The following is a 24,020-nucleotide window of genomic DNA, read 5'->3' on the forward strand; positions in this document are numbered from 1 at the left end:
CAAAAAACGAATGAAAAATGATATATGAAATCAACGTGGACATATATAACAATTACTAGTTGAAATTTTATAGATACATTAACAAGTACAATCTCAAATTTAAAAGATAAAATATTACAATCACAAACATTATAGTTGAAATAACAAGCACATTAACAACATTTATATCAAAATTGACAATTATAATTACAAGTGTAGTTATCTTTCATCCTTCTTTTTTTTTTCCTAAACTTGATAGTACAAAACTCGGTATTGGAATAAGACTCTTGCAATTCTGTCTCGTATGTCTAGGTTTGTGACATTGACTACAAATAAGTTGTTCAACAATCTTTCCTTGCAAAGGACGTCTATTTTTATTTGTTGGACAACTCGCACAACGACGATGCACAAATAGAGGATAGATAACATTTGGCTCCTCTGGATGGATCCACTAAGATTGATTTTCTAATGGATTGATAGCCTCTGTGTATATTGTACGATAAAAAATGGTGTTGTAGTATGGTTGCATCCATTGAATATAAGTGGTAAGCTTCATATATTTGCCAACAGCAATGACATGCATGCAAGGAATCTGTGATAGTTAAAATTTTCTATAGGTACATGTCCGCTTCGTAAGGTCGACTAGGGCATCATACTAGCCACTACCAAGAATCTGGTATCGTTCAGATGTTATAGGATGCACCTCCAAGTTTAAAGATTTTCGCACACGTTCGACAATCTTTTCTTCAACCCAAGGTGTTATTGGGCTAGTACAAGTATCTGCAAATCATATAAATACAAATAAATATAGTGAGTAATTAAGTATAAGTTTACATACACACATTTATAACATATTATAATATTGAATATGTACTTACTTACGTGATTTCTTTTTTCATAAAACCATCGCTGCAATGTACCTCTAATGAACTCGATTAGCATAGTAATAGGTAAAACCTTGAGCATGTCTGACCAGTGCATTAAACGATTCAGCGATATTAGTAGTTATTATATTGTACTTATGTCCAGGAAAATATATTCATGCCCATCGATCGAAACCCACCTCACATGGGTATGTGATTGCATCAGGGTGCATATGGGCCAATAACTTTATTACCTCTCAGAATTCATACTTTGTGTACGCCTTAGTTGTTTTCTAAAATATCTCTATTACTTTTGTATTTTTCTTGTACTTGGATCGCATGTTACAATGGAGGTAATAACAATAATAACCATGGTGCACACTAGGGAATACTTTACCATTGTAGAAAATATACTGACACATCGATCTCAAATAATGGCTAAATGAGGTACCTTACCAAAACAATCCTTCAGCTTTGTTAAAAACCAACACCATGTGTCATAGTTTTCCTTGGGACCAATGCTAAAAGTTAATGGGTATATCTGATTATTACCACCTAATGCGACAGTAATAAATAGTTGACCCAAAATATCTACCTTTTAAGAAAACAGTGCCAATACAAATGACTGGTCGAATATGTTGTTGGAATGCACGGATACTGCAACCCAATGCCATGTAAAGTATTTAAATCGTTTCTACTCATCCGTTAGTGTATGTGTCACAGTTCCCGAATTACAATGAACTAAATTATAACAATACTCTGATAGCAATATAAATGACTCTTCCGGTGTGCCTCTTAAGATTGAAGTGCCCAATTTCTCGCTCGCCATGCTTGTGCGTATGATATATCAATTTTATATTGGTCAGCGATATCAACAATGATCTCCTTTGGTCGATAAACACGATCAACTAATATAAATTTGGTCATCAAAATTTGTTCTAAAGCTTGAACGTTTGTTTGTCTATGATGAGGTAATATCTGGTCTCTAGAACATGTGTGATGACTATCCAAACGACGTAATTTAAAACTATCACTTTCTCCCACCCTAATTGCCTCTACATGTCACTTACATCCTTTGTTAACACATTTAAGCACCCATCTGCACGTGTCTCACTTATCCACTGCAAACTGATATCTCCTCTAAAGAGCATCTTGACATATCCCATCAATGATATGTTATTTATTTGAAAATAATGTACAAACTTTTAGAGTATCACTATCGCTTGACATTCTTGAGCTTCTGGATGTAGATGACTGGTTAGGAAAATGAGGTAACCAATGAAATGCATCAATACGAACATTCCCACCATCAAGATTTGTTTTCGAAAAACTACTTGTACTTCCGATATCTTTATTAATGTGTATCTTCTTTTTAACCTCCGATTTCTTAATTGGAATATCATGCACAACCTTTCTGTCAAATTCACTCCACTTTGAAAATTTTTCTTTGTTGCCACTAAGAAATTCTTCCACACAATATAATGCATCAACATAAACATCATTTATATATGCAAAATCTTCCTTTGAAAATTCTTGTTTTGGATTGATCCCGATATTTTGAATCTCTTATTTACTATTAGTTTGATTTTCTGAATAACTACTCGACTCACCATCTTGTAAACTCTCATCTACTTGTTGTGCTTCATAACTATCATTATTAACTGTAGTTGTTACAAAAAGTAGAATACATTATTTGAAAAGGTTAGATAGACTATTAAAAACCTCAACATCTTCATCATTCGAAATTTCTATTGGAATGTCATCGTCAAAATGCTTTGGTTTTATGCTTAACTGAATGTTAAATATCCTTCTATTTATATTACATTTTCTCCCTCACCATTTGGATTAATTCTTTGAATGTCGTATATTCTGGAATTTTAATCAATTTCTTATTACCTTCAACATATTTTATAACATTGTCATCCCTTTCTATCCATTTTCCCTCTAATCTAATTGAAACATATCCACCCATTTAGATTAATCATACAATAAAATATATACTCAACATAAATAATATGATTGAAAATACTACTTATAGATTTCTATTACATAATTACACTTATTTCATAATTCAATTATATATTGTGACTATTAATATATTTTGATTAATGTGATACTAATTTATGAAAATATCACTTTACTCTATATTCTAAAATATCATTTTAACTAAAATATTATCTAACATATCTCTAACACATTTCATTGTAAAATATCATTTTATCCTCTAATATTATCTATTCTAATCCTCTAATATCTTTTATTGTAAAATATCATTTCACCTATACTACTATAATATTTACAAAATAGGCTATGTAATTTTTGTTATTTCACTTTTTACACAGTACTATAATTTATTATATAAAACATTATATATAATTGGATTATTAATAAAATAATAAAAATTGAAGTAATAGTAGGTAAAAATACCTTGATATCACGAATTTTTCTCTTCTGACTTGAAATCTTGAATATGAACTTCTTTTCTCTTTCTAGAAAACTCTCTCAGATATGTTAAAAATGAAGAAAGATATATGGTTTAGATAGAAATAAAGGAAGAATAGTTTTAGTATTATTTTAGGGTATTTTTGTTAAAACCCTAAAATTATGGATAATTTTATTTACACCCTTAAAAAAAGAGTAATTTAATTAAGAATAGTATTTTTAGTATTTTATAGGATATTTGGGACATTTTTATTTAAATCCTTTAATATATGAGTATTTTCATTTAAACCCCTAAATTTGGGGTAGATTTTTTATTACCCAAAAAAGGGGTAATTATTTTAATTTTCCTATAAAAAAAAATATATATATATATTATTTTAATTAATTTTTTATACATATATGCTATACTTTTTTTTTTAAATTTTTTTGATAAATAAAAATAAAAATAAATCATTCCAAGAGGGCTCGTGAATTGCGAACTTTTTTCGCTCGTCCCTCTTTTCTGGACATTCTTTAAACCCTAATTTCTCTTTTTTGAATCTGACGAATCTTTTTTAAAAGGTTGAATGGATTTAGATCAGTGGATATCCAAAGTAAAAGAGGGCCAGCATCTGTTGGAAGACGAGCTCCAGCTCCTCTGCGAATATGTACGTGTTGTTTGTTCGTTCTATTCGCTTTACCGAATCAGGGTTTTACTGGCTTTCGAAATGATTTATTTATCGCTCAAATTTATCGTCGTTCAATTGCAGATAGTATTTTCAAGTAATTTTACGTTTTCGGCATTTGACAATATTATTTCTATGGTAATATTCATGGTTCGAATGGGGAGTTTTTGTTGGCAGCTAGGGCTCTGCATTTTTATATGATTTTAGGATGAGTGAATCGTTCGAGGTGTGCTTTTGGTTTTAATGTACTTATTTTTTTATCGTAGTATTGTGTTTGTGACCCGCCAAGTGTGTTTTCGTAAGAAATATGGATGAGCTGGGACTTGGTAAATGCGGTGGGTGGTGAAGAGGTTTTCCCAGTGAATCAAATTTATATGGACTCTTTGTTGGAGCCGGAAAGTAGTAGATCTATTGATTTATTTCTAGAATTAATGACCTAGGTATACATTTTGTTACTGAGTTGGTTTTGTGCTGTGAAGTTAAATATTTACTTGGATGTTGATTGACATTTTTTAGTGGTTTTATAGTAATGTATTGAATTTGTGTGATGAATGTTTTTAGTGTACTGTGAGATGGTCTCTATGACCTATGCTAGAATTTGTGAAAAAACTCATCCTTATAAAGCGGTGGTTAATGATAGTCATTGTTGGTCAGACAATTAGCCAATTTTTGGATTTTCTTTCTTTTTGGGTGAAAATGTTGACTTATTTGAATTGTATGTAGATTCTATAGATAAGGAAGGTGCCAACTATCAGATGAAATTTCCCTCATTTGTGAAAATCATATATCATTTTTTTCTGAATTGATGTCAATTATTTGTAATTGTGTGTATAAATATTACAGGTTAAAGAAATCCTCATTGAGGAGTCTAATGTACAGCCTGTTAACAGTCCAGTGACTGTTTGTGGTGATATACATGGTCAGTTTCATGATCTAATGAAACTTTTCCAGACAGGAGGTCATGTACCAGAAACTAATTACATATTCATGGTATTATTTCTATTTAAAAAAATGTTGTTACATTGAATTGATTCTTTATATATGTTGTTTTTCATTGCTTGTGATGTTGAATATTGTAATGGCTTGACAGGGGGATTTTGTTGATCGGGGTTACAATAGTCTTGAAGTCTTCACTATCCTTTTGCTTCTTAAAGCAAGGTATATCCTTTTTACAGTTGTTTTCTTCTTTTGATTTTATTTGCTTTCGATTGTGTGTTTTCTCATATAATTTATCATATTTTTACTGGTTGAGGCCATGAGACCATGTGGGAATTTATTTTGAAGTTATGACAGCCAGGGAATTTGAAAATTCTGTATCAACTATCCTGTGGATTTCTTAAAGGCTTCATGTTGATACTTAGCTTTTACAACATTGTTTTGGCTGATATTATGCAAATTAAAGTTCCTTGTTCATATCTATCAAATATATTTATTCTATTGAAGAATCTGATAATGCTCTTGCTATTTGACTTGTTTGTACTTGTAGATACCCTGCTAATATTACCCTTCTGCGTGGAAACCATGAAAGCAGGCAATTAACTCAGGTGTTCTTTCAAGTTTTCTATAGTTGTATGCTTTTTTCATTGTATGTTAATGAGTTAACCATCAGAATTATGTCTTGAAGAGAGTTAAGTTTCATAGCGCCTAAATGCAAATGTGAGATCTTAAGTTTGGTATTTCTCGGTCATTTGGAGACCCATGCAAGTTCTGGTTTGATCTGTTGAACCAGCTTAAACTGTTTAAGGTCCTGGCAGACTGGAAGTATAGAAGAGCACTGAGAAAAGTTAAAAGCAAAACTATGTTAACTTTGACAATGCAAGAAAAAACCTTGTTAATAGCATCTTTCACGTTGTTAACTTTGTCTTAAGCCCAACCCTGACCATGTCTTTACAACTTTCTTTTCCCCTAGTTGCGCCATCAATTTTGCTTGGAAATCCTTCAGTTGTAATTATACTTTGTGGTAAAGTTTTTTCATTGTTGATTTGCTTAGAGACTGTAATCTTAATGAATGTTTGCTACATGTATAAGATGTCAGCTAATGAGTAAACATGTGAATGGAATTCTTGTACTTGTCAAAATGGAAATTCTTCTGGAACTTAAACACTATCTCAATCATTTAAGGCCTAAAATAGAATGATTAGAATTCTTGAGATTTCAGTCTCAAGCTCTCCCGGCTGTGGAAATAGTGTATTATTGTGGTGTCTTGGTTTGATTTTTTTAATGCATAATATTATGTTTCTAGGTATATGGTTTCTATGATGAGTGCCAGAGGAAATATGGAAATGCTAATGCATGGCGGTACTGTACAGATGTTTTTGACTATCTAACACTATCTGCAATTATAGATGGGACTGTAAGACTTCTTTTTACCACTGCCTCCATTCTTTCGCTCTCTCAATTATATACATTTTTATTGTGTATAAGAGCTTTTTTCTGCCTGAGTACACAAAAACTTCTTGAATTAAATTAAGATCTATCTTTTGTTGTTTCAGGTGCTGTGTGTTCATGGTGGCCTTTCACCTGATATACGAACAATTGATCAGGTTTTTCCCATTGTCTTTGCTTAGTTTTTTAACTGATATTTATCTTCTTAAAACAATCTCAACATTTGTACATATTACATTTTTAATTTTTCTAACACTCACCAACATCTTCAGTGTGTGCAAGTTGGAAATAATGGGATCTTTGAATAAATATCTAGGATGAAGTTTTAGATAAATCTGTAACTGCAAAGCATGTACTGAGACTATAGGCAGTTGGTGACTGACTTGGACATTCAACTTGGACTTGTTTTAAAGAAAAAGATACAATATGGTGGGGGCTTCTATTATTTATTTTTTTGTATTGAAAAAAAGGGTGATCTTGATAACAAAAAGGTCTGTTAGTTTTGAAGACCAATAATGAGGGAATAGTGCTTTGAAGGTTAAGACGTCATCTCTTCTCAATCTAGCATACATATCTGGCATGTTTGGAAACCTAAAATTTTGTCTTAAAGGTATGAATTTGCTGGAGTGGTAGAGAAGTTATACACTCAAAAGAGTTTAGTAAATTTCCTCTGTCAACCTACCATGCTAAAATAAGTGATGGATCATGTTCATAATTTTGCATATGAACATGGATATGATGAAGGAGTGTTCAACATATGTTGCATCAGAAATTTCAAACATTACTTTAATTCTTGCTGAAATTAGTTTATTAGTAGATGGCTTCGGGGGGTGGGGGGTGTGGTGGTGGGTGGGTGTAGAATTTCATAGATTGCTTCAGTTCAAATCAAGATCTAGTCTTGAAGGTGGACATATAACAAGATTGTAGCTTTTGCATTGAACTAGCAGTTGGTCATGTATTTTTTCATGTTTCTGGTTAGTTCAGAGTTTGAGTTTGTTTGCAAAATGCATCAAATTAATGATTTTGTATTTCATGGAGCTGGTATTTATATACATCAAACAACAACATTCTATTAAGTACTGGCCTCTCAGTAGCATAAGTAACTAGCCATAATGTAATCTTCTCTCTGCTTTTTGTTTTAGAGCACAGATGATCTGAAAACCTTGCTTGTTTAATTATCTACCTATTTGGCAGATAAGGGTGATTGAACGGAATTGTGAAATTCCACATGAAGGGCCCTTTTGTGACCTCATGTGGAGTGATCCTGAGGATATTGAAACATGGGCTGTTAGTCCACGAGGAGCAGGTTGGCTTTTTGGTTCCAGGGTCACATATGAGGTAATTTCATATCAGATCTTAACTTTCAACTTTAATTTCTTCACTGAATTACTGATATTTTTCTCTTTCTTATTTTGCCTTGCAGTTTAATCACATAAACAATCTTGATTTAGTTTGTCGAGCACACCAACTTGTACAAGAAGGTCTCAAGTACATGTTTCAAGATAAAGGCTTAGTGACTGTGAGTCTCTGGACCTCTTTGTGTTCATTTTATTGCTTAATAAAATATCAACTATTTGATGATATAATGTGGTTCTTGTTTTCTGCAGGTATGGTCTGCACCTAATTACTGTTATCGTTGTGGGAATGTAGCTTCTATATTGAGCTTTAATGAGAATATGGTGAGATAGATTGCTTGCTTTCCGACTGATGTGTTTATTTATTGGAAAATATAATTAATTCACTGGTTTCTATCATGCGTCATGTGTACAATGGTGTGAAAATTAGGTCTAATAAGCTTCTTAGTCTTATTTATGGTTTCACCTTTACTGCTTCCTGGGAATTGATATAGGATCGCCTGGATGCATTCATTTGTGGTCCAATTTTGTTTCTGTAGTTTGCTCTCCTTACATCTTTTGCCATGGTGTTGATGGATCTCTTTCATTAGTGTTAATCTTTATTTCTTGTGGATATTTATGCTGGTCATATTTAATTGTTTCCACTGTTATTTGTAAAGGAGCGAGAAGTGAAGTTTTTCACAGAAACAGAAGAGAACAACCAGATGAGGGGACCAAGGACAGGAGTTCCATATTTCTTATGATCAAAAGGGAATATATCTGCTGCATTACTTGTAAAATTGTCTGAATACAAGTATTGTGATTGGTAGTTGATGACCTTGAATACGTTCTTTACCTGTTTGCAGGTGGACTGCCTGCTTGGCTGGAATTCAGTCGGGGCCAGGCTGCTTTGGAATTTGTAGGTTGTGTAATAGAGTTGATGTATGTTATTATGAGTTAGCTAACTTAGCTTCCATTTTCATCCCTATATGGTCTTATTGAATTCTTGATTGTGTATTTGTCGGCTCTCTGTGTTTTTCTTCAAGCATTAATCAACAATCATTGTTTTACCATAGTAATTTTGAATTATCGTATTGCAAACACTAAACATGGGAAGATTCTTACATGATGAAACCCCTGTCATCACACGAGCCAATGTTGCAGCAACCAAGTGCTCTTATTGCAGCGCCTTTACGAGTGTGTCAAAGTCAAGAGGGCATCCGAATTCTCCTCGTCTGTACAACTTATTGTCCTTGCTCTGAGTTTTATAGATTCGCTGTCCGAGGATTAAAATTTGACTACTTGCTTAGTGCGATTTTTGTTACTCTTGTTTAAATTTATTTTTCATTTTAACTTGTTTATTCACAACTTTTAGACTAAAGCATTGATGTTATGATGAGAATGATATATAAGATATACTTGGGTCTATATTGAGCCTAGTTCTATGATGTTCCAAAAGTGTTCAAGACAATGGATCGATAACAAAAATAGAGCAACAACAACCTTGATCAAAAGATTTCAGTACTTAAAATTGAATATTCATTTGAAAAAAATAAGGGATGGAACGTAATGCTTCAATCTTGACAGAGTATCAGTTACCTTGCGATCGTGAGATGTTCCTTGTTTTATCTATATCTTTTAAAGTGTAACTTGATCGAGAATTTTCCAGAGTTGTGGATTAAGCTCATCTAAAATCATTAAAGTCATAAAAAGATTTTGGGTGCAATTTTTTTATCTTTGTTTCTGGCACATAGGTGACAGACGATTTTCAAAAAGTGTTTTGTCCTATCTATATGGTCATTAGTAAATGTGTAACATGATTGAGAATCCTCAGAAGTTATTGACAATGTTTGACAATTTTTTAGCCCTTTTGGCATTGTTTATTGAGTCTTTCATTATTCACACCTATGCTTTTATACATATAAGTATAGGTGATTATAACGGTTATAGAATGAGTTGTGCTCAACAGGTATAGAGTTGTGAGGGTATTCTTGTCATTCCTTCTTCTTTTAGTTTTTATTTTTATTGTGGTTTCTATTTATGTATTTGACTACACATTATAATTTTTTAGTTATGTTTTGAGTTCGAGACATCATTTATACGCTTCTAGCGGTTTTTATGGTAAAAGGTATTTTTATAATTTTGATAATTAATAAATGATGTTTATTCAAAGGTTTTATAATATTTTTTTTATGAATCTTAAAAATGTTTTTAAAAGTTGAGTACGTTTAGTTAGTCGATTTAGTGACATCTTCCTCCGGAGAGTAATACTTTTGAATAAGGTGTTACAAGTTGGTATCAGAGTATGATTTTGACACCCAAAATATGTCCTAAGTATATGTATAGTCAAATAGAGTAAGAATGTAAGTCCCTTATGCCACGCTAACAACACTCGTAGCCGATCACTATAAGTAAAATTTTATTATACTTGCTAAGTTTATATGAAGACTCGTAATTGTGAGTTTCTTAAGAAAAATGAGGTGAACTGGAGCCAGTACTAGAAACAATTAGACCGAGAACCTATAAGGGACTCAGAGTGAAAAGGTGTTTCCCAAGCAATTTTAAGTGCTATTGAAGTAAAAAACATAGTCAAAGAGATGTTAAAGGAATAGGGAGGTGTTTTAGCTCAAGTTAGTGAGTTGGCTCAGGCACCCTCGACACAGGCTTAAGGCTCAATTGAGATAACATCCATACCAATAATAGCACCAATAGTAGTACCAGCCAAGATTCAGCTACACCACATCTTTAACTTACCCAACATCCACTAACCTCATAAATTTGATGGTATGAAGCACCCAATTGCAATTGAGAAGTGGCTAGAGTTGGTGGAGAGTGCAATGACCCGATTTGACATGACAAATCAAGAGAGTGTTTGATATGCCACATATTTCCTCAAGTCAAGTGTTAGAACATAGTGGAACCTAGTATGAGAGACAACAAAAATTTTAGAGATGTCTTGGTCATAATTCAATAGGAGGTTTGAGGCTAAGTATAGGGGGCAAATGTAATGTGCATCTGAGCTTAGGAGTTTCTTACATTGACATAAGGTACAAATTCAGTGAAAGAATACTCCAACAAATTCAATCACCTAACAAGATACACCCCTAAGATAACCAACACCGAGATTAGACAGATGGAGAAATTTGTGTACGGCTTGACCTAACTATAGCCCAAGATATGATGATAGATACATAACTGCCTTAGACTTACAATGAGGCCTTGAGCAAAGCCTTGAGGGTTAAGGTGTTTGTCAAATGGATATATGGCCAAACCCTAACTTAGTTAGCCCTAATACCAACATTAACACTAGTACCATAGTCAGGCATCAACAGTGTCGTGATTAAAAGGGGTCCTCCCCCAAAGAAAAAAGAAAAGAGGTCATTCCAATCCAAGGGGAGCAAGAATGGTTGGAAGAGTAACAAGAAGCAAAGGAGATCAAAGATTCCCACTTGTCAAAGGTGTGACAGACATTATAGAGGAGAGTGCCTAAATAGGGAAGCAGTCTACTACAGGTGCTGTCAACCAAGGCACATGGCTAGATCTTGTCTTAGGGCTCTAGTTTAAGTCGAGTAGTCAGTGGAGGGAGCCATTGCTAGTGTTTTCACTATTACCTAAGGATCACTAATCATTGCTCAAATTTCCTATCTTAGTACTATTTTATACATTTTAATTGACTGTGACGTTTCTTATTATTTTGTATCCAAAAGTTTAGTTGAAAGATTAGGGGCACAACTAGTAAGGGTAGCTTAGAGAATTAAAATAGAATTATCAGATAGTGGGTTTGTAATAAGTGATGAGATGTTATTAGGGCAAACATAGAAGTCTAGGGAAGACAACTTCTTATGGATCTAATAGTTTTTAAGATGTCAGACTTTGAAATAATTATGAGGATGGATTTCTTAGAGAGGAATAGGGCTGAGATTGACTATCGATGCAACAAAGTCTTGTTCAACCTTAAAGATAAAGATTAGTTTTAAGTTTGATGAAAGACGCATCAGAAGCATGATGATCAAAGCCATAAAGGCAAGGAAAATGTTAAGTAAGGGGTGCATAGGTTTTTTAGCTCACATGGTAAGTAAGGTGGAGATAGACCCAAGTATAGAGAATATGCTAGTCGTTCAAGAGTTTTCAGATATATTCTCGAAGGAATTACCAAGATTAGATCCTAAGCGAGAAATCAAGTTTAGCATAGAATTGACATCGAGCATAACACCTATTTCTAAGACACCTTACAAAATGACCATAACCAAACTGTAAGAATTAAAGAAGTAGCTCCAAGAGGTACTTGAGAATAGTTTCATCGTACCAAGTCACTTTCCCTAGGGAGCTCTCATCCTCTCTATTAAAAAGAAGGATAGATCCATAAGAATATGCATAAACTACAAAGAGTTAAACAAGGTAATTATGAAGAACAAGTGTCCGCTGCCCAGAATAAATGACCTATTTGATTAGTTGAGATGAGCAATGATATTCTCCAAGATAGATTTAACGTCAGGTTGCCATCAGGTGAGGGTGGTTGAGTAAGATATACCCGAGACAACCTTTTAGATGAGGTATGACTACTCTGAGTTTGTTGTAATGTCATTTGGATAACGAGCTCCTCTTAATACAAAATAGATAAATTTTATTTTGTTTTGTAAAGGTTTAAACCCAAAAGTTGATTAGTAGGTGGATATATAGTAGATTCAAATTAAATTGATTCGAACTTGGTGTTAACTCGGTTCATTCAAGCTAATAATGTATAATGATGTTTATGGAGCCAAACCTTTTCAAGTTATTATTATTCGACACTACAAATGGAAAAAATTTCATGTACTTATTTATCTTTTGTAAATTCAATTTTGAAGCTAAAACATTCGTATAGGTTGACCTGAAACAAATGTGTGTGTGTGTGTGATATTGGCGAATTGGATCTGAGTTAGTTCAATTGATTTTGAACTCGAACTTTGGTTTAATTTAAATCAACTCATTTCTTTTTTTTGTAATATTGTTTATCTCATCGACGATGTTATTTACATCTCCAACAATATTATTTATCTTGCTATTGTAATGCCTATAAATACATCTCAAGAGCAAAATAATTTTTCTGTAAGAGTTTATTAAATATATGTTTGAGTCAATATGATTTGAAAATCAAAATGTAAGTTTTCTGTAACACATGGTCATGCATTGTGAAGCTATACCCATGTGTCATTCTCATATCAACCAGATAAGATGATTCTGTGTAAAGTGTAATTTATTATATTAATTGGATTATTTATTAAAGTGTAATTTATCTTTAAATTATTTTGTTTTCTAAAATAGTGGTCACTTAAAGTTAAAAATGTTAATTACCTGAGAGTCAAAAAATTGTTTTCTTTTTCTGAAAATAAAAATAATTAATGTTGCCCAAGTGGGAGAATGTTAGAAATTTATTGACGTGCGCTAACATTAATTATGATTTTAGTTTAATAAAACTGGATAATTGAATAGTCCAATGTCACTTTACATATGGACTTAAACAATCAATAAAAATAAATCTAATATATTTGAAGGTTATTATCTTGGTGAATAGTATAAGTGTGAGTTTTGAGATTTATTAAACTTTGATGGATGATCAATTAATCTATTATATATTAGCTAATTTTTTGCTTCAAACCCTAATACAGTATAACTAATCTATTCAAAGTTGTCATTCAAAAAGGTTTCTAGAGTAGAAGTCAAGTCGCGTCAAGAAGTGATATCAACAAATAATTTTAAGCGCTTTAAAGATTTAGTTTGAATGACAATCAAAATATTTTTAAAATCTTAAATTTTAATTCTGCAATTTATGATCTATACGTAAATCATATAATTTAGAATTGAATAATTTTATTTGTTTGTTCATGCGTAATATGACTTTGCATTTTGATCTTTGATTTATAATTTAAGGCTCATGGAGGTCCAACATTATAGTCAGAGAACTAAAGGTATTAATCCCAATGCTTTTAAATTGAATTGAGACACAAACTTTTCAATTTATATGTTCTATCATTCTAAAAATCATATTATGGTCTTCCTGTCTGTTTTCACCAACCAACATCATTATCAGAATATTTGACACATATGTTATCCTTCTATTTTAAGTGAAAAAGGAAAATTTTTAGATGTAGGTTATGAACTTTTGAGCTATATAAAAATATTCTCAATAGCATTTCATTATGAGATAATTTTTAAATATAAAATTTCTCGTCACAAAATTATAGATATTATTTATAGGTTTATCAATTAAAAATTTTGAAATATTCACACTTTAAAAGATTAATCATAAGTAACAAAAATTTATCTTCATAATGTATTTATTTATTGGAACTAATTAATATGTTAATGATGTCAAAAACCTTTTATTGACAAAAGTGGATTGTTATATAAAATCAATTATCTTTCTCTCTTTGTGAGGTGTTTTAAAGGACAAAATGTCATATAGTAGAAATGTTTCTCCAAATCTTTAAGATTGAATGAGCAACACTTGAGTTTAAAAAACTCTTCTCGGGCCTAATCAACCATATGGGTTGGATTGCCCAAAAATTTTACATAAATATTATATATGAATTGGTCGACATCAAGAAGGCAAAGTAATTGAGTTTGTCGATACTACTCCAAAACAATCCGCCATTCCTTTAGATCTCCAAACTCATGGGATCATGCTCTCTAAGACAAAGATGATTCTTGGTGTGGATTTAATTGAATTCTTAGAAATGAAGATTACCAATGGAATTAAAGTATTCTAATGAAAGATGCACAAAGTTCAATAGATATTCAACTTATAATTACTTATATAAACACCGTTATAAAAATGCGCAAGTGGCTAAATACCTAGTACTGACAACAAATTGTATCAGTTTAAGCCTAAACAGTCCAATTTAGAGGGTACGTCCTACGATCAATATCTATTTTTAAAAAATGTTATATTAAAATCTATAGAAGAAAGCCCATGTGTTAGCTTGTGTAAATTTAAAAAAAGACCAAAAAACTTATTTCCACCCAAGGTTTAGGGTAAAGACAAATTCATACTCATGGGGTTTCAAAAATTCACATACCCACTGGTCATAAAATTTTTGTTAAAACTTGCTATTAACTACAAGGGCAAAATTGTTATTAAACAATAATATTAAAAAAAACTAAAATTTTATCTTATTCTTTTTCCTTAATTTAAAAAATTAATTTTTTTCTTTCACCTAAAAGTTTAAAAAGCTACCTCTTCACCCCTAGGGTTTCATTCATTCTCTTCCTTCTCTAGTGACATTCTCCGACCAACCTCGCATTTGTGGTCGCGTCTTCGTCATGTTTGTGATCGAAGAATGGGATCTTCATCTATGATCATCCTAATTTAAAACCAAATCGATTGGAAAATGTGATAGATTCTCGTTGTCTGGAGTCTATTGAACAAAGTCTCTTCGTCTTCGAGTTTCATCATCGTCAGAGCTTTGTCAACCTTTGCTTAGCTTCATTAGTGATAGCAAAGAGAGACACATATAAGGCCGATTGACATCAGAATTGATTGGTGTCATTGTTGCTGTCCTCAAAATTTCAACAAACCCTAGGAATTTGGAAGAAAGAGAAAAGTTATTTTTTAAAGTTGAAATTGAGAGATGAAATTCCACTTTTTAAAACCTAAAGGAAGAAAAATAAGATAAAATAATATATTTTTTAATATTATTAATAAAATAATAATTATATATTTATCTTTAATAAAAAATTTTAATAATAATTAATTTATAAATAAATGTTTAAATTTGTAAAATATTATAAATATATATTTATTTTTACATTAAAATTCAAGGGAAAAATAATCCTTCAATCTTTAAAAATTTACAAAAATTAATTTTGATGGACTAACCCAGAAAACATACGAACCGACCTGCCAAAACACTTACACAGTAGGCCATAAATCGTGCTCCTGACTTAATGTTGAGTCGGGTCGGCATGACCTGTCAAAACCCGTACCAAATTGGCCGAATCGTGGCGATTGCGTCTACCAATATGTTGGTTAGCTGTCTGACATATTCCATTTATCGATATTAGATTACGTGTTCAGCCCTGACATGATCTTGACTTTGCTTAAATCATTGTTACTTTGTTGGGGTGAGGAAAAAATATTTAAAGATCAATAAACTTCGGTAAATAAATATGAACTTCAATTTGTCTGACGTACGGCATTTAATGTTAACGTACTTGCAATTTTGGGCGGATTCAAATTATATTCAACCAAATTTGAAGGGCCAAATTATTTCCACTTAAATCCTTTTAATCTATTTTCACTATATAATTTTAAAAATTTTAAATATTCATTTATAAATAATTAAAATTAACGATTTTAAAAATAAAATAATCATTTTATTTATAATATTAAAAATAAATAAAAATTTTATTTTATTTTTTTTTAAATTTTAGAAACTAAAAGTTTTCCTTTAATTTAAATTTTAAAAAATAACAGTTTTTCCCTAAGATTTGGTTTTCAAATCTCTGACGTTATCATTGACAATGAATATTTTTCGATGTCTTCTCTCTCTTCGACAACCAAACTTTTTTCATTTGAAAGCTTGGACGACGTCATTTAACACGGAAAACAAATCTCAACTTCATCGGGAAGATGAAGTTGTTCATCTTCCCCAATAAAGATGAGAGATTTGTTGGGGAAGATAAGAAATCTCGTCTTTGTTAGGGAAGACAAAAAATCTCATCCTCATCTGGAAGACGAAGATGTTGGATTTAGGATTACTGGCTAGAGGGAAAGATGATAAAAGAGCAACTGCCTGAGGAAAGGAAAAGAGATGTTGTTGGAGAAGCGTCGGAGATGGCATCAGATTTTAAAAACTAAACCCTAGATGGGGGAAATGTCATTTTGTAAAACTTGATTTATGGAGAAAATTGTTAGTTTGTAGAGTTTAGGGGAAAAAAAAAGATAAAATTTTAAGAAGTTTGAGTTTCATTATTTTTAACCATCCATGAGTGGGTATTTGAAATTTTTATAATTAAGAGATAAATACTTAAGATTAAAGGATACTTTAGATATGAAATAGTCCCTTGGCCAATTTGAAGATAGGTATATCTAGGTAAGCTTGGGCCAGAGGAGTGTGATATTTTTCAGGCTCAAATTTAAGTGTGGGATATTCGGTTTATTATGATTCGTAAGTTTGGATTAACATAACTCAAAAGGAGTATAATAATATTATTTTGATATAATTCAAACTAAATTTAAATTTCTTTAATTACTATAATTAAATTTGAGTTTTTTTGAAAAGAGTTCGTGGAACACAAACTTAGACGCAAACTTAAAGCTTTCTAATTGTGTCAAACTTGGCCCTCTCCTCAATTTAGCGGTTAAATCATTTATTTATTTGTTTGTTTTTAAGAATATGTTTCCTTAAATTGGACGCTAGATCGGGAGAGGAGTCATCTCCATGCAGGATTCTGATTTTTATGGCCTGCCTAGCCACAGAAGCTAGCAATGTCCACATGGAACCATTCATGCAGTAAATTTTGTTTATTTTCAGAATCACAAACTTCAATGGCGCTGCATGTTGAGCACCTGTCCCCTCTCTCAACTCAACGTGGATTCTCCTCTCTGCTAATCTCCCCCACCACAACAAAACCATGAAAAATCATCATAAGCGATCTTTACAATTTTAATTATATAATTAATACATCTTTAAACACAAGTTATTCATGGATTAACTGATAAAATATAACCTTGATTACAATTAAACACTCAGGTTTACACCCTGCTGCTCTTTCATTGATTCATTAATTGGAACTACTAATTAAACCCAGAGTTAGTTCCAACCCAACCGTGCTCAACTGTTGGCTCCGGTGCATCGCTGAACCTGAACCCTCCACGGTCTCCACCGAGCTTTCTGTATTGCCGATCGGAGTCAGCCATATTGGTGAGTCAAGACCCGGATAAGCCCTACCATTGGTTGAGTCAGTTACAGGTGCAGGGGCTTTGGGCCTGCGGTTCCAGGATCGCTTCATGCGGGGGGTCTTGGTCGTGGTGGTGACGCCTGAACTGGAATTTGGATCCTTGGAGACATGGCGGATGTCGTAGAACTTGAGAGGAGGAATCTGGTGTAATGCAGAAGCAGTTGTTGTGGCTGTAGTAGTTGTTGATGAATTAGAAGAAGAATAAGAGGACGAAGGAGGATTTTGCATGATGGGTTTGCCTTTGAGAACAGCGTCAACCGCCGCTTGACATTGAACCCATTTCCCTGACCAAAGCAACCCCACTGAACCCGATATCGGATCCACAATCCGCCCACAAGCCTCGTACAAAAGGGACCTAAATATAGCTGCAAATCATATATAAATATAATAAGTCACGTTCATTATTAATTATATATCAAAGTCACACGAGAGAGCATATAAATATTATACCAGGACGAAGGTGTTGGGGGCCAGCTTCTAGGAGATTGATAAGGCCGGCGCGGCCATAGAATTTGGCGAGAAAGAGAGTTGCATTGGCTTGGGATTCGGAAGATCTGATCCAATCAAGGCAAGGTTTGATGGTGCAATCATCACTGCAACCTTTTCTAAGGATTCTACAGCCGTTGCAACTCATCCTCATCCTAGCTGATAATTTGCAGAGAATTGAGGAAGAAGAAGAAGAAGAAGAAGGGGAAATGTACGGAAAAGTAGAGGGGGAAGAGAGGAGTATTTATTGAAGAAGAGAAGTGACAAATAGAGTTGTGAGTTGTAAATAAAAAAAGGTTCCAAGGGCGCAGTGGTTTTTGTAATTTCCAAAGGGGTAGTGAGAAGACAATGAAAGTGCTCAAAACCAGGGGTTTGTGTTTTTCTGCCAAATTTCCCTAATTTTAATCAGGTAGTAAATGTTTTGAAGAAAATTTTTACTATTATTGTTGTTTTTGGAAAACAATAATTCTTTATGCTCTCTGTGTCGGACCATAAAAATAAAACTTAAAAATGAATATTAAATAAAAATAAAATATAAATATCTTCAAGGATAGAAGTGTATATAATTCGGTTCAAATTGTAAAACTAAACTGAACTGTTTAAAAATTATAGTTTGGTTTTGTTTTGTTTGTAAAATGGTTTGGTTTAGCTTAGAATATTCCAAATTGTTTTTTTTTCTAGTTTGAATTACGATTTAGGCGATTTTCAAATCAAACCAAACAATAAATTGTTTTGTTTTAAAAAATATATATATATATAAAACCATATTTGACAAAATTTTTCAATCAATAATTAAATGTATAACTTGTTTTTTCATATTTATTTTATCATTTTCTTAATATGTATATTGTATATATATTTTATATTAATTTTTTTACATTTATATTATATTTTAAAAAATTATAATTCAATTAATTTTAGTAAATAATATATACATTTAGAAATGAATGATTTTAAAATATTTAAACTATGATAGCTAAATCGTGTATTGTATTATATATTAAAAACCTAAGTTCTTATATCGTATATTATATCGTAGGATACATTTTTTAAAAATTAAAATAATAAAATATTAATAAAATAATACTATATCATAAGTAACATGTCTTCATTTTAAAAAAATCACAAACACTGTTAACATTTTAAAATTTTTCATATGCACTCCTAATGCACTATTATTTAATCTAAAAAGTATATCAATTCGTATAAATAATATGTATCGTATTATAGAATACGTATTGTATTGTAAAATAAATTTATTGTATCGTATTAATTTGATATACCTTATGATATGTATCATTTCTTATTTGTATTGTATCGTATAATAGGATATGATACATTTTTATATTGGCAACTATGGTTCATACCATTATACAAACTGAATCAAACTGTATTTTTTTTAATTTTGTTTGAAACTTAAAACGATTTGATTTGATTTGAAAATTTTTCAAACAATTTTTTTCAATTTGGTTTTAAAAAGCTTTCGAACCACACCAAACTAGACCGTGCACACCCCTATCTAAGGGTTTAAAATTCATTAATGATATATTAAAATCAAACTCTTAATTAAATTCTGTGTCAATAAAGAACTAATGAAATATGAAGAAATCAATTAAAATTTTAGGAACTATGTCCAATCTTTTACATATACTAACAATAAATATAAATACATGTATAAAGTACAAATAATAATGTCTTATTATTTGATTTAGTGATTTAAAATTATTGATAAAATAACACTAAATCACCCTAAAACAGGTAAGTATTTATACTCAAATTTGTACCAATTATTAGCATATATTGTATGGTTTGATTGGAAAATGAGAATTCTATAGATAAGGATTCAATTTTCAAATTCAAACCTACTCACCAAGATTTTGTTCTTTGTTTTTAACTTGGTTTTAGAATCACCCTACATGCACCATTTTATTACATTCCCACCCATTCCGTTTTCTCTTAACATCACTTGTTTTTTCCCATCTTTTTTATAGGCATGATGCATGAAAATAATCTTGTCGATTTTATATAATATTCTTCCAACTGTCAAATTCAACTTACTATGACTATAATATAATCATGTGAAAAATATATATATTTCATGTTAATTGTGTTATAATATTGTAAAGCCCCAATTCGTCTCCATCATGGTAATGCTAGCTTTTAAGCATTAGAATGAAGTTCCTATATGTGTTAATCAAATGACAACATCAATAAGTATGGTGGATTTGATATAATTCGAATTAAGTTTAAATCAATTTAAACTCATATTGAATTAATAAATTTCAATTTAAGATAGTATACAATATCATTAAAGGATTATCGATAAGATAAACAATATAATTAGTAAAATAAATTATGTCATTAAATAGACAAACAAATCAATCTCGATTTGAATTATTGAATTAAAGCTTAAATTTAAAATCGATTCAATTGGACTGAACTATGAATTTAAGTCAAACTAAATTAAATTAGAGAAAGGGTCTAACATGAATATTTGGTGGACATTATGCACATATGTGCAAGAGGCACGTATATATACATACACTAAAACTTGGGGATGCCAAGTGAGTGCTCGGACGGAAATGTAAATTATTGAGCGAGAGGCAAAGGAGATGGCATGGCTAGGCTTATTAGTGGTTGAGAAAAACATGTGCATTGTTGAATGAGTGTTTCATGTCTTGCAATGAAAATGGAGAGTGGAAGATTTTAGAGAAAGTGAGTAACAAACGAAAATTCCAGAAATTGAGGAGTCCGTACATAGTAATAGAAATTAAAGAAACCAGAAGTAGTTTTTATAAGAATTGTATTGGGATGGTACTGTGGGCGCACAGAGATTCATTCCTTGATAATAGCCAATGGTTTCAAATTATTGGTTTTTGGGAAATTTTAATGTGGTATTAACTCGTAATTAATTCAATTCAATTCAATTAATTAAAGTTGATGAGAATCTAAATATTTATTATGTGTCATCTCATCTGTAATCAGTTACAAATAGTTAGTCTATTTTTACAAACCTTTTTCTTACACCAAATACTGGGGCTGTCCCTGTCAACTCAATTGCCAGTTATTCTCAGTAACCTGTATGTAACCCTTCCTGAGTCCAAATTTACTATTATTATTTATCTCAACCAGTTAAAAGGTTTTATAGGTGTAAAATATTATTAATATATTTTTATAATTTTATAATTTTAAAAAGAGTATTTAATAGATTACTAAATTATAAGATTTAATTATAATTTTTTTAGTTGTATTCAAGCATAAGTCAATCCATTCTAAGGACTAAACAAGTTTTTCTCTTAATATGGACCAATTCAACTATCAAATTTGATTAAAAATTTAAGCAATGATCCAATACATGGGTTTAATATATGTTATCCAACACAATGAAACTATTTTATTAGACAATTTCTCTGCCTAAATAATGCAATGGAAAGAAAATTGTAATGGCTTTTTTCTAATAGACAATGACAACCAATGCAATATGCCTAACTGTAGTAAAACTTTAACCATAAATAGAACATGAATTAATCTCCATTAAGCATCTTATGAACCATTTAAAGATGTGTTTAAGATGACAACTGATTTCTTAGAAGATTCTAAAAACCTCCAAATTTTGCGAAATTGGCTATCAATTCTCTTTTGTCAAAGTTTCATCAGTAGGAATTTTTCTATTACTTATTCAAATTCATCACAGATGGTCTTCTATAGCCATAATTAAAAAGAGCGATAAATTTGCCTTGCCCATGAATTTTAATATGACACGAAAATGTTTGAGACTTGAGACTTGCGGATTTGTTTGTGTGGGCCTAGTGTATATGATATATGGGTCGGACCATTAATTAAAAATGTTGTTTTTTGGTGCAGAAGTTTGGACCATGTGGCCCAAAACAATACTCAATGATCTTTCAATCCTCCATTCTAAACAATCTCCCTTCAGTTTCCAGTGGGAAACTCTACTATATCCGGCAATTCAAGGGTAGGGATATATTTAATCTAATCCAAAACTGAGCTTCGGGTGAGTTTAAGCTTGAATAAGATCCATAATTTAAGATAGTGTATAATGTCATTAAAACACAGTCAAATAAATGAACAGTATTGTAAGCTAAACGAAGGGATCAATAATGTCATCAAATAAATGAATGAATTAAAGTTGAGTCAATTAAGCTAAAACTTTAACTCCACCAATTAGGATTGCTTTTTATATAAACAAACAAACATTTAAAAAAAAAAAAAATCATTCACATGATACTTTAGTATAAACTCTACACGGGTATGAATTTAATTCAAGTAAACTCTAACTTAATAGTTTACTTCAAGATCGACTCGTTTACCCATCCAATGATACTAATTATTTATCATATTGATGATCTTCACCCTTTTATCAATATGGTTTATTTTGTTATCAACCCTCTATATTATTATACATCTAATTGAATAAATTCAAATTTGAATTAGGTATTATAAATTTATTTTGAATTTTTGAGTTAACTTTAGAGTCAACTCTGAGTGAATAATAAGAGTTAAGATTGTAAAATAAATTTCTTATTGATCTGAAGGCTGATGCGGTGAATGAATTACATACAATTGCAGGTTCAATTAAGAGAGGTTAGGACACAAAGAAAGAGGAAGATATTAGAAATTTAAGAATATACATGAATGAAAGCATAGAAAGGCATGCATTGGTGAAGTAAATGAAATAGTACTGTGGAAATTCATTCAACTTGATTCCAAATCCAAGCCACTAGAAAACAAATAAACAAAGACTTGGTAACTTCTTACCCTCTTGTGGCCGCATTATACGTGGCTCTTTCCCACATCGATTTCCTCCTCTAATTTTTATTTATCACTCAAAATACGAGACAAAACTTTTCTCATAATAAACCCAAACAAGCAACTTTGCTTTGTTTTTCTGTGTAAACTACACTCGATTGTTTCATGTCTTGATGCACGTTTTGTCTTCTGTAAGAAGACAAAATGCTCAATCCATTTTTACACTAATTTACAATCACTACTGTCCATCTAACTTTCAACTACTTTGATTGCTTTCTTTGTAAACTCTTTTGGTGAAATCTCAGTTCAAATGTTTACAAATCCCCTTCTTGTTTTGCTCTCTTTCTCTTTCTCTTTCTTCCATACACCTATACTAAAGATATTACATGAGAGGCATAAAAATGGTAAAATAAAATTACAGTTGATATAACTTTTGCTTAAATAACAACTTAATCACTTAAAAATCTCTTTTCTCTTTTAATGTTTTATTGTTTTTGCTAATCATATGAATTTTCTCCCTTGTGCTGAAATTACAACTATCATGTAATATTTTCACATAGTAATTAATAATAACTATGGTAATGAATATTAATATATATTATAAAAGGATTACGAAATGAACGTTTTTATTCAAATTTAGTGTATATATATATATATATATATATATATATATTTCTTTTATGGCGAGAAATTTCATTTGGTGTAATCCTATCATCTCTTTTGAGTGGAGACTAGTCTAACAATCTATTATCCATGTTTTTTATTTCAATAGAGACATATTATAAGACGTTAGTGTGTGCACTTAAATCCATTTGTAATTCAAGTTGAAATTTCATATGTTAACTAGCTAGTCTTCTAACCTGATGGGTAATTCAAGTTGATTATCTAATTAAATACTAAGAGTGAATATTAATATTCAAAGTTTAAGGCTATCAGAATAAAATTTATATATACAAGCTTAATCAATTCATAACATTATTAAATATGGTGAAGATTTAGGTTTGATACGAGTCAGAAGACATGAATCAGTGGAAGTCTGATTACAGTTATTAAAAGGATTTTAAAACAGATCGCAAGCAGATATAAAGTATAAAATATATATAGATTTGATAAGAAAATTAGTTAGTTTGAAGAAAAACAATAAATGCGTGTCA

General features: G+C 31.2%; 2 protein-coding genes across 2 annotated transcripts; one reads left to right on the top strand and one right to left on the bottom strand.

The window, feature by feature from the left end:
• The first annotated feature begins 3,724 nt into the window (after positions 1-3,724).
• On the top strand, positions 3,725-8,747 carry LOC123217323 (phytochrome-associated serine/threonine-protein phosphatase-like). The gene is made up of 10 exons (XM_044638285.1): positions 3,725-3,931; positions 4,793-4,939; positions 5,040-5,107; positions 5,436-5,493; positions 6,192-6,302; positions 6,442-6,492; positions 7,529-7,672; positions 7,758-7,853; positions 7,942-8,013; positions 8,349-8,747. The coding sequence occupies exons 1-10, from the start codon at positions 3,851-3,853 to the stop codon at positions 8,430-8,432; spliced, it is 912 nt and encodes a 303-aa protein (XP_044494220.1). The 5' UTR covers positions 3,725-3,850; the 3' UTR covers positions 8,433-8,747.
• Positions 8,748-17,284: 8,537 nt separating this feature from the next.
• LOC123217518 (LOB domain-containing protein 42-like) lies at positions 17,285-18,429 on the bottom strand. Its single transcript, XM_044638589.1, has 2 exons — positions 18,061-18,429; positions 17,285-17,975 (listed from the first exon to the last, which is right to left on the bottom strand). Exons 1-2 carry the CDS (start codon positions 18,248-18,250, stop codon positions 17,434-17,436), a joined length of 732 nt encoding a protein of 243 aa, XP_044494524.1. The 5' UTR covers positions 18,251-18,429; the 3' UTR covers positions 17,285-17,433.
• Positions 18,430-24,020: the final 5,591 nt, after the last annotated feature.

The sequence above is a fragment of the Mangifera indica genome, chromosome 5 (genome assembly GCF_011075055.1).
Source record: "Mangifera indica cultivar Alphonso chromosome 5, CATAS_Mindica_2.1, whole genome shotgun sequence".
Taxonomy (NCBI): Eukaryota; Viridiplantae; Streptophyta; class Magnoliopsida; order Sapindales; family Anacardiaceae; genus Mangifera; species Mangifera indica.

Excerpts from the sequence above, each read along its gene's own strand:
- LOC123217323 (XM_044638285.1), top strand. The coding sequence starts at position 3,851 with ATGGATTTAGATCAGTGGATATCCAAAGTAAAAGAGGGCCAGCATCTG. Across the intron at positions 6,303-6,441 it reads CTGCAATTATAGATGGGACT|GTGCTGTGTGTTCATGGTGG; the intron begins GTAAGACTTCTT and ends TTGTTGTTTCAG. Across the intron at positions 6,493-7,528 it reads ATATACGAACAATTGATCAG|ATAAGGGTGATTGAACGGAA; the intron begins GTTTTTCCCATT and ends CCTATTTGGCAG.
- LOC123217518 (XM_044638589.1), bottom strand. The coding sequence starts at position 18,250 with ATGAGGATGAGTTGCAACGGCTGTAGAATCCTTAGAAAAGGTTGCAGT. Across the intron at positions 17,976-18,060 it reads CCCCCAACACCTTCGTCCTG|CTATATTTAGGTCCCTTTTG; the intron begins GTATAATATTTA and ends TATGATTTGCAG.